Below are 10,235 nucleotides of genomic sequence, written 5' to 3'. Positions count from 1 at the left end.
TGGAGCAGGTCACTGGATATGAAGGGAGGATCTTGAATTTGAACATCAACATGTTTTCTTCTATCTTAAGCTCAGGGCCTACTTTAGGTGCAGCACGTTGTGTTTCGGTCACGAGAGAGTGGATGCAGATCATTCAACCGTGTGGGCCTGCTGGTGGCTGTAAGCAGATATTGGCGTTGAACTGCTTTTCAAATGCAGTAGTGCTTCGTATGCTAAACTGTGAAGCACATGGATACCTTACGCCATGTAAGTAGTGCCATTCGTTTCATGCCTAAATTCACTGCAGCAGTAGTGCTTTTGGAACAGCAGCCTGGATTTTCATCCAGTCAATTAGTGCCTTGCTAATAAGCGAGGTAATATGCATGATTGATGATATTGCTTGAAACGTATGGTTTGCCAAATATTAGGCAAAAGGCAGGACATTTCGTTACAAACCGTTCAAGAATGTTTGTTCTAAACGACATTATCCATCAACACCGTGAGACAGAGCTAAAATACAGTCTGAAAACATCTGACAAGCCTTAACAACGGCTAACAGCACCAATTCCTGTTCTACTTCTCCAACATGGTTGTTAACAGCCAGATCCACCTGCCGCCAGCCCAAACATCGTCTGACAGCCCCATCACTGTTAGAGAATCTGTTAGGCTAACATTTCCTAACAGGCACGCCTGTTAGCCGCTGTTAGACCCCCTATGAGTTGGTAGGGCTATGCCGGTAAACGAGGCAGGAAGCACTTCTTCGAGGTGCTTTGCCAGGACGGCGAACTGGAGCTGGTGGATGTTGTGCAGCTGCGCAATATGCTTGCACCTAAGTCTGCCCGCCCAAGGCGAGTGGTGGGAGCAGCGGCGGTTGCAGCAGCCGCATCGAAACTGGAGCACTGGAGTTTGGATTCAGCCGCGGACGTTCCGATGGCGCTGGATCTGGCTATGGCGGGAGACCACTCAGTATTCAAGATAGCTTTGGTCACCAATCAGTTATTCGAGCAACGTCTTCAACTTCCGTCCGTACCGCAGCCGCATGTCGACGTGTTGCGAGGAGCGTTGTGTTGGAGCTTAGTTAATAATGTGATTGCCTTACGAGGGTTTAAGACCTTTGCGTGTCGCTTTGTTGTCTTCGGGCGCGCGCTTGTCTTAAAAGGGAAACTGGTAAAATTTAGTGATCCCTTGTCGCCTCAGTTTTACGATGGCGTAGATAAGCAGTTTGCATCTGTAGATGCAGCAGTCTTGTCAATTACTGGCGCGTTGTTAGATTTGGCAATTCCGGCAGCGATTAAGTCGGTCAAGGGCTTGGTGGTAGCCAGGGTCCCGGTTGATCACATATCGGGTGCTGATGAAGCGTGCATGAAGTGGTTGCGCACTCTGCAAGATCAGGATTGTTTGTTGATGTTGAATTGTCCTTCCGTTGAGTCTGAGTACCAGTCTTTTATCTGGCTTATTGTATTCACGAATCCGGTTATCAAGCGTGTGATTTTGAAGGATAGCAGCTTAGCTGAGCACTTACTTTAAGGGTGCGTACATGGAGCTTTCCACGGGCATTCACCATCTCGGCTTCGCCCGCTGGGGGGGGAGTCCGCAAGTGTTTTGTTCGATGCTACAGTCGTATGATGCGACAGCTGTCACGACATTTTAGCGTCACGTTCATTTTACAGTCTTTTCTAATCGTCTTAGGTTATAATCGGTATGAATACGCGGATTTCGTGTTGTCTTATACTCGTGTAAGGTGTTTGGTTCATACCTCACACTTCGCTGATCGATTTATGGTCGAGATGCGAATGTACACTCGTTTGCGTATGTTTACGTATTTTACTTGTGAATTAGCTATTTCTTGTGTGGATGTTTTGTCACCCGGTTATAATGTGCTTCACTTGTGTCATTTGTGGACTATACGTCGTAGTCATACTCGAGGCTTATCTTTTGAGGGCCTCCTGTGATCGATAGCGTGCCTTCGGTATTTATAGCCGGCAGCGAGCTTGGAAAAGTCGCTTTACGGCTCTAATCAGAACGTTCTAATCAGAACATTGTAAGGTTCTTTGAGCTAGACAATAAGCCCTGTGCGGTCCTCCCTTGTGTAAACCACATAAGTAACGTCCCTAAACCAGCCGAACTCCTGTGTGGGCCTATCAACGCCCATAGCCTTCACGCCGGGCAAACTCAGTCGGTAAGGTAAACCCCTATCGCTGTTGATTGATTGCTTGGAGGGAATCTTGGCCCTTTTCGTAGGTTGCTAGTTGCTGCGTATTACGACTTGCCCGTTCTTGTGCCATCTAGTCAGCATCTAAGCTATCTGCAGGACTTCGCCAGACCACCCTGCTTCCTATGTGGAATACCGGGTTTGATGACTCAGTGAGCGATGATCGCGAAATTAAAATGTAGCTGAACCAACTGGACTGTCTCTGTGCCTGTAACACTTGAAGACAGCTAGGCGCATGTGAAAGGGGCACATGACGTGACGTGGACTTGAACACCCCACTGCCCAAGGGTAGGAGAAGGTAGGCACAGGCTGGTGGTGTATGAGGCCGAAAGAGCCCTAGACGGATCCCTTCAAAGGGGGGGAATGTAGTACATATGAGGGTGGTCTGCACCAGGGGCTATTTTGCACATAGGCAACCAGTGAACTGCCTAAGGGAGTGCAGTTGTAGTAAGCTACATTTCCCTGTAGTAGCTGGTACACAGTGCAGCTCTACAAATACACGCGTAGCATGACCACCAGCATCTCGAGAGGTCTTTTCAGCGGCCAGCCACTACAGCAGTATACATTTTTCAGGAGCACAAGGATGCCTGACTTGCTCTTAGTTGTTCGGGTGGTTAACACATAAATGTTTATCTAAGTCCTGTAAAGCTGGGTTATCTGAATTGTACTCCCGAAGCCATGAGTGCCATGACCCAAAAATGAATCTGGGACCTTGCGACACAAGTCCTCATCCTTAACGAATGGCTATTTCAGTGAAGGTCAACTTGTTAGCCAAGGTAGACAAGCGTAAGTTGTGGGGCCCTGACCTACGGATGAGGTACTTTGAGGTAGAAGTTCGCTCCACTTGCTCCTGGGGACCTGACACCCTAGATGAAGCTCTGTCACGAACTGCCAAGCGTGGGGACCATAACAACTTGCGGAGAGCCTTTTCGGGAGCTGTCTGGTTGACCCTACGATGAAGCTGCGGGTTATCTTGGTGCGCCTCTTGGGCCTCTATCTGGCTCGTGTTTGGGCACTCGTCTATCTGGGTAACCGAACTGAGGTGCAACACACACACATGTGCTGAGTAGTGGGAGCTGTTCGGCCCTCACACATGCTAGTGCTTGCTGAACTCTCGCAATTGCCCTTGCATTACTTGGGTGCCGATCACGAGTGCATTATTGAATTTTGGAATAAGACAGTCACCCAACCGGGGTCCTTCAGCCATGCCAGGGGGTGTCCTTCTGGGAGGATCTCGCAGATGGCTGGGGATTGAAGCTCTTCCGCCTCTTGAGGGGCATGCATATTGATGTGTGAGATGGCTTACCCGCCGGGTTTTCATATGACGATAGTAAGGATTGGTGTACCGGAAAGCCCGCCCTGAGGGAGCAATCCTTTTCAAGCTTCGATGTCGGTTCATGTCGTCATACCAGGCATGGAACTACGAGAGGTTGGTTGTTGCACCCCGTGACCCTATCCTCGGGCAGGAAACAACCATATTAGCATCAAGATGGCGAAATACAAGCACTAGATGGGGTTGCCGTTCGAGGAGGCAGCAGCCGCGGCAAGCTAGTTTCCACATACATGCATGGAGACTGAAAAGTTGTAATAGTGATGCTACAGTTGAGAGATGAACATCTAGACTGCTATTCAACCTGAATGGCAGGCAATGTTGATTCCTAGATAGATTGATACGGTGACATGACTGGGTGACAGGGGTGACAGATATGCATGTATGGCCTAGATTGCTGTAACTACATGTTTACCTTGAGATCAAGACAGCCACTCTGATCACCAGCCTACCTGACCGTTAACTCAACTGACCGTTAACCCAACTGGCCGGTTACCGTGTCTTTAACAATCGTTAATCGGTCGGTTCGGTTAATGATCCCCGGTAGTGTTAAAAACGGTCGGTAACCAACATGTTTATGCCATAGGGATGCCAGTACGCTAAATCCTGTCGACATCCTTCGGTTGTTAAGGTGTTTTCGTCGTATAAACGCTGGAAGATGGACGAAAGCATGTTTTCTTAGACTGCCCAGCAACGACATAGCTCATGACCAGCTGAAGTTGGCAAACCTTCTCCACAGATCCTGGCTAAATAGGGTCTCTAATAGCTGATGGTGCGTTCAATAATTCGGCTAGTTCGGCCAACTCGGCTTGATGTGAGTGCAGTAGGATAATTGTTTTCCTTGTGACTTCTCTGAGATGTGTCGAATCGGATGGCCATCAGCTATCCCCTGGGCCCCCTGTTCATAAGGACCCGGTTTGAGGGCAATCCAACGCAAGGTGCAACATACACACACACACACACACACACACACACACACACACAAACACACACAGTGATGTCAGCCCTGAATTGTAGGAGCTGTCCAGTCCTTCAGAGTAGGAAGGTGAGGAGGCTCCAATATTAAACATTTATGTCATAGCTCTCCTGCTCAACTTACCAACTCTACTACGTGCCCCCATCAATCTTACCATCCCTCCAGCTTTTATTCTTAAATACTCACCGTTGGATACCCCCGCTGTGGGGTTATCATCACCGGCGTCCACATCCGTAGTACTGTACACATTGATATGGAACCGCCACTGAAGCAATGCGCGTTGTGTATCATCTGCCAGGTCATCCCCGCAGTTTATCCACACGTACTCAACCTCCCCCAATGCCGCCTCTGCCAGATGCATTGCTTTAACGGCCGCTGATGCGGACGTACTCGCGCCTGCTTCCAGATCTATCAGCAGCTGACGAGCAGCGGTGGCTGCAGCATCAGCGTTTGCATTGGATGCTGCAGCAGCAGTCGTCACCAAGCTTTGCATGGCAGCGGAGGCGCCAGCGGCTGCAGCGAGCACTGACCGCAGCTCCTTTTGAGTGATGATGATCTCATCCAGGCTGGGTGATTACAGTCAATGGATGCGCGGATGGAAGGGCGTCCACAGGGAGGGTGATAATATGTTAACAGAAGACGGGAGAAAACCAAGCATATGCTCCATGCATGGCCCCTTGCACAACAGAACTCTTTCAGCACCCTCCTCCTGTTGTAACTCAATTAGGTTTAGCAACCCCCAAACATGCCCTTCACAGCACCTATCAGATTTACTAACATGCCTGGTGCAATACTTATCAGCATGCTCGTTGTTTCAATGACATGTGGAAGTGTCCCCACCTAGCTTGCGTGTCCACGGCCACACTAGTCATGTCTGTTAAAAGCTGCGAGTATGATAACATCTCCTCTGCTGACTGACGCAGGTCTGCTGCCTGCGGACCACTATCTAGATCACCGCTGCTCATCCGAGCTGCTATACTTGAAGCCTCCATCGCCAGCTCCACTGCCTGCTGTGAAAGCGCTTCTATGAGCATCTGCACGAGGGAAACAGACGATGAGGCACCATCGGGCAGTTCCGCGGCAGTATCATCACTGATCTTTTCAGAGCCAGGCTCAGTGCTTAGTGCAGCAGTAATTGCTGGGCCATCACCAGGAAGCTGCTGCTGCTGCCGTAGCAGCCGCTGCTGACTGTGACTGCCAAGCCCATCTTCCACCGATTGCCTTTGTAAATGATGCATGTCAATACCATTGCTGTCGCTACCACTTTCCCCAGAGGCAATATCCACCGGCATTCTTGGAGTTAGGTTGGGGAGCCCTGTCACCATGGTTGCATCCCCGCCACTGGTGTCAGCACCAATGTCCTTCTGTGGTGTCAGGAGCCGCAAGGGCAGCCAGAGTGCCTCTGCAATTGCCACCAGCCACCTCCCCGCAGCAGGGACCAGTGTGTGATGGTATACGTCACCAGTGGCATCCCGGTCGGGGATGGAGCTGCCGCCTCCACCACGATCCCGATTGTGGATGTTTGCCATCAGCAGCTCCAAAATCAAGTCCTCCACAATTCCATGGCTGGTACCATCGAGTTCCAATGCCTTCTGGGCCCGTGACCCCCGGGCAAGGTGGCCTTCAATGCTGCCGCCAACGCTGTTGGCCGGATAGTGGACCGCCAAGGAGTGCTTCAAATCGCTGGCGTCATCAGGCTGCATTTCACTTAGTTCACGGCGATGATGGGTAATACCACTGACGTCAGCATCACCAGCCAGGTGCACTGTTCCCGTACTGGTGTCGTATCCGAAGACCTCCAACAGCTTCTCGTGGCGAAAAGATGGGTCATCCATGAAAAGCGATGTGAAGTTGTTGAAATCAGCGACAGCACCACGGTGTACGGCTGAGGGCAGGTAGGTGTGTATTGCCGCCGCCACACGGAGCACGGTGGTAGCGCTTGATACTTGCTCTGTGCTTGCACCCTGTGCATAGTGGTTTTGTGGAGGAAAATACGCGCATTTGGCGCACACAAACCATGCGGTCACCTTAAGGTTCACACTTTGCCCTCGGACTTTACCTGCCTTTATGTTCGCCAGAAGTAATAAGTAAAGCAAAGACTGCGGAGAAACCCCCTCAATCTAATCCCCAGGATTCCTTTTCACCATCAGAAAACACCCATATGCTGTATATCAGGAGGAAATCACCATTTCGCAGAGCAAGCTTAAGTGCATGAGGTCATGCCACTGAGGGACATGTGACTGCATTCCAGAGGGCAGATGGGGGTTTCGTTCTGCATGTGGGAGTAGAGCTGATCAGCTGCCAGCTATCTTCCCATGACACAACCTAATCACAGCTCCATTCAGTAAACAGTAATAAGTAAAACACATTCGAGGGAGAAATTATAGCAACCCACCAGCAGTTGTATGTCTGAGGAGTCATATCCCAATGACGCCAAGCGATTGGCGGCGTACGAGAATGCCATCTTGTACGGCTCGGTAGCGTTCATGGTTATGAGCGCCGGGAGGATTGAGGCGGAGGTGTCTGCCAGTGATGCGACACTAGTGTTGATAGCGGCCGCATGCTCCGCCACTAAGGTTGCACTGTTGTACTTGAAGTTGGCGGGGGCGGATAACGGTGATGGGAATGAGACGAGCGTGGAGGACTTGTAGTACACATGTACGGTGCGATACGAGGTGACTTCGCTGTAGCCGTTACTCGCAGTAAACCTGCAGCATGCAGGAACAGTGTATGCCGCTCGCCACGGGGGATATACTCCGCATAGGGGTGGAGCCATATGGTATTTCTGTATAGCGGTTTATGGCTTCGTAAATCACGGAAAGCATGGTCGCTGTCGTTATTTGCTATCACGATGTGGACTGTCGGACCGTAACATTCGTCAAGACGGCCAAGAGCAGAATTTCCTAACCACCAGTGCGGCACTGAATTTCTCTAACCATGCCCCAAACTTCTCTCAACGGTCAGCAATCATATCATAATCCGCTGTAAGTGTGAAAAGTAGGTCATGCAAGTCTTGGAGACGATGACTAAACGTAGGCAACCTTATGAATAAAAACTGAAACACAGAGGCCGAGGCAGGAAAAGCCGCGAGTTTTGCCAAATCAAATTTGGTTGATTCTCGTAATGCAGCTGCCAAAATTGCAAATGGCAAGTGCCCCGGCAGTTTACGACGCATGCCAATCGCCATGCCAGGCTCGCTTCCGGTTGGGGACTTTTAAGTCGTCCTAATGATGTCTTAGATGCCAGCTTGATGCGAGAGGATAGCTCGTAGGGTGTTGCCAACTGCAAGCCGCGATTCGCAATGCTAAAGCGTAAATAATTTGAGCAGAAAACATCCTGTTGGGTCTACTACTGAGGATTACCGCTCACGAGTCGTGAGTCACGACTACACACTCAGTGGACAGATGTAGCTCTGGCGGGCGACCTGACAATTAGCAATCACTAATTGACGTAAATTTTGGGGTAGGTGAAAAATGACGACCGTAATTCCTTAAAACGATTAAGATTTTTCCCGTACCGACCGCAATCAACGCAAGATAACGATAGACGGCTTGCTTGCGTTATGCAACTTTCTGCCCTTTTGACCGAACAACTCACTTGTACTTGTAAGTTCCTGGCAGACACCCCCGCGGCAGGTGAAGCATCTCCATCGTGCACGTCTTACATTGCTTCTTGCTGTCGCCACTGCCCTGCTCGCAGCTGATAGTTGGCTGTACGGTAATGGACCCCGTCAGATCTAACAACATTCGTCGGCCGTCACCGTAAACCGTAAGGCCCAGTGCGAAGACGCTGCAACCTGATGTGTCATTTATTGCCGTACACGGCCCCAGGTACATCTTTGGCACTTTGCCGTACTCCACATATGCGACACTGGGTAGTATGGCGAGCGCGGGTGTGTACAGCACAGTAGTCTTGAGCTGATTGGCAACAGAACACGGGAGTGGCGAGCAGAAAAACCTGCCCAGAGTGCAGCACCGGTGCATAGTTGGTAATGGCAGATCGCACAGGGACAGCGGAACAGGGAGTCACCGGGGCCAGGTCATCTGGGGCTGAGCAAAGGAGATGAGGAAGCATTATGCAGGCAATACCTTGAAGCAAAGCCATAGGATGCCAACAGCCAATTGGCTACAAAACCGCGGCTTTGGATACCTGTGGTATGGAGGGCTGGGAGGCGCCAAGATATGTGTGTGTGTTACATGGTTGGGGGTGCGTGACCTCATACCTGTAAGACTACCCATACAAGCCGAAGGCCCAAGGGCAATACTACAATGCGTAAAAGCCACGGAGGAAAGGAAAACACCGCACATCAGCCCAGGCTAGCGTCCAAAGGGGGTAATTGAGTTTCGGTGAGCCCACATACGTTCCAACATCCTTGCCAGATGTGCGGGTTCCCATTGCATGGCCTCCAACATGCTCTGTTGATGATCGAATCCCTCTTCAGCACGAATATCATTATAGGCTGGGCATTCCAATAACTGAAGGTTTTCTGAGTGCAACACTAGAAAACCAAGGTTTTCTGTGAACTCAGACGAGTTGTGCCTTCGTAAGGGCGTTGGTACGGCACTTGGTGCCAGTTAAGGAGTTCACGAGTGCTTGGAGGACTGATTTTCGGGTTTTGTAGCTACATAGGGTGGTTGCCGTGAGGCTGTAGGCGTCAAGGCCATAGCGATAGCCTTCACGGTAGCCGGCCCTCACTAGAAATTTCACAATGGACAGTGACCTTGCGTCCGACCAGCTCGGCTTGCTGGTAGACGAAGCATCAAAGCGTCTTAATGCAATTATGGAACATAAAAATGTGAAAGCTGCAAAGGAGCAACTTCGAACGGATCCGGGAAAAATTTTGACCGGGCAGCTACACGAGGCGCACACGCAGTACATGGATGCGATACGGGAGCACCAGCAGCTCGTCCATTTATGGACACAGTGGATGCTGCTTGAGCAGCGGGAGACAGCGGAGCCGGCTCCAAAGAAGCAGTGCATGGTCCTCACGGACTTCGAGTGCGACTTCGGCACCTCCGAGGGCAAAGGAAACAAGTCGCTGATTGGGCAGCGGCAGCGGTTGGCTTTCTTACACGACGCGTTCGCAGACGTGCAGCTCAAGTGGCGCGCGGTCGCTGATGCTCCTGCGGCTAACCGGGCGGAGCACGTGGAGGTGATGGAGGAGGCGGTTCACAAGGCGCAAGAAGTCTTCGAGCAGCAGGCAAAAGAACTCGTCATCATGCACCACCACGGGTGGGACGTCGTGGGACAGTTGCAGGGAACACCCTACACGGCCACGGAGGAAGAGCAGAAGGCGTTGAAGAAGGCCATTAAGGCCGCAGCTGACAGCCGGAAGGTCACTAAGCCCCCCGTGAAGGTGCAACCGGCGCAGGTGGCGGCCGCGGCTGGGCCGTCGGCGCCTTAGGCTCCCAAGGGGCCGTGCTTCAAGTGCAACGTCATGGGCCACTGGGCCAAGGAGTGCCCGAACCCGCCGAAGTAGCGGAGTCGTGGGGCTCGGGTCGAGGTCGGGGTTGTGTTTCCCCCGGCGCTGTTTAGCTGGGTTTTTGGTTTGGGCCTTATCAATGGCAGACAAAAGGCATAAGCCTCAATGTGTGTGTGGGGGGGGGGGCGGTCGGTGCAGGCCCTAGCTTGCGGCCGAGGCCCTCTTAAGGGCGGGGGGGGCACGAGCCTTAAATGTGTGTGGTCGGCACAAGCCCTAGCTTGTGGCCGTGGCCCTCTTAAGGGCGGTGGGGCATGAA

General features: G+C 51.5%; 3 protein-coding genes across 3 annotated transcripts; 2 read left to right on the top strand and 1 right to left on the bottom strand.

Annotated features, from left to right (window-relative positions):
• Positions 1 to 798: 798 nt before the first annotated feature.
• VOLCADRAFT_93106 (uncharacterized protein) lies at positions 799 to 1,506 on the top strand (the record flags this gene model as incomplete). The annotated part of the gene is made up of 1 exon (XM_002952425.1): positions 799 to 1,506. One exon carries the CDS (start codon positions 799 to 801, stop codon positions 1,504 to 1,506), a length of 708 nt encoding a protein of 235 aa, XP_002952471.1.
• A 2,343-nt stretch (positions 1,507 to 3,849) lies between these two features.
• Positions 3,850 to 8,480, bottom strand: VOLCADRAFT_93105 (uncharacterized protein; the record flags this gene model as incomplete). Its single annotated transcript, XM_002952345.1, has 6 exons — positions 3,850 to 3,875; positions 4,684 to 5,063; positions 5,338 to 5,531; positions 5,784 to 6,461; positions 6,893 to 7,205; positions 8,095 to 8,480. The coding sequence occupies 6 exons, from the start codon at positions 8,478 to 8,480 to the stop codon at positions 3,850 to 3,852; spliced, it is 1,977 nt and encodes a 658-aa protein (XP_002952391.1).
• A 638-nt stretch (positions 8,481 to 9,118) lies between these two features.
• Positions 9,119 to 9,901, top strand: VOLCADRAFT_105515 (uncharacterized protein; the record flags this gene model as incomplete). Its single annotated transcript, XM_002952424.1, has 1 exon — positions 9,119 to 9,901. Exon 1 carries the CDS (start codon positions 9,206 to 9,208, stop codon positions 9,899 to 9,901), a length of 696 nt encoding a protein of 231 aa, XP_002952470.1. The 5' UTR covers positions 9,119 to 9,205.
• Positions 9,902 to 10,235: the final 334 nt, after the last annotated feature.

Source organism: Volvox carteri (genome assembly GCF_000143455.1).
Source record: "Volvox carteri f. nagariensis unplaced genomic scaffold VOLCAscaffold_29, whole genome shotgun sequence".
Classification (NCBI taxonomy): domain Eukaryota; kingdom Viridiplantae; phylum Chlorophyta; class Chlorophyceae; order Chlamydomonadales; family Volvocaceae; genus Volvox; species Volvox carteri.
The sequence above is the reverse complement of the archived record's forward strand: the minus strand, read 5'-3'. Positions and strand labels throughout refer to the sequence as shown.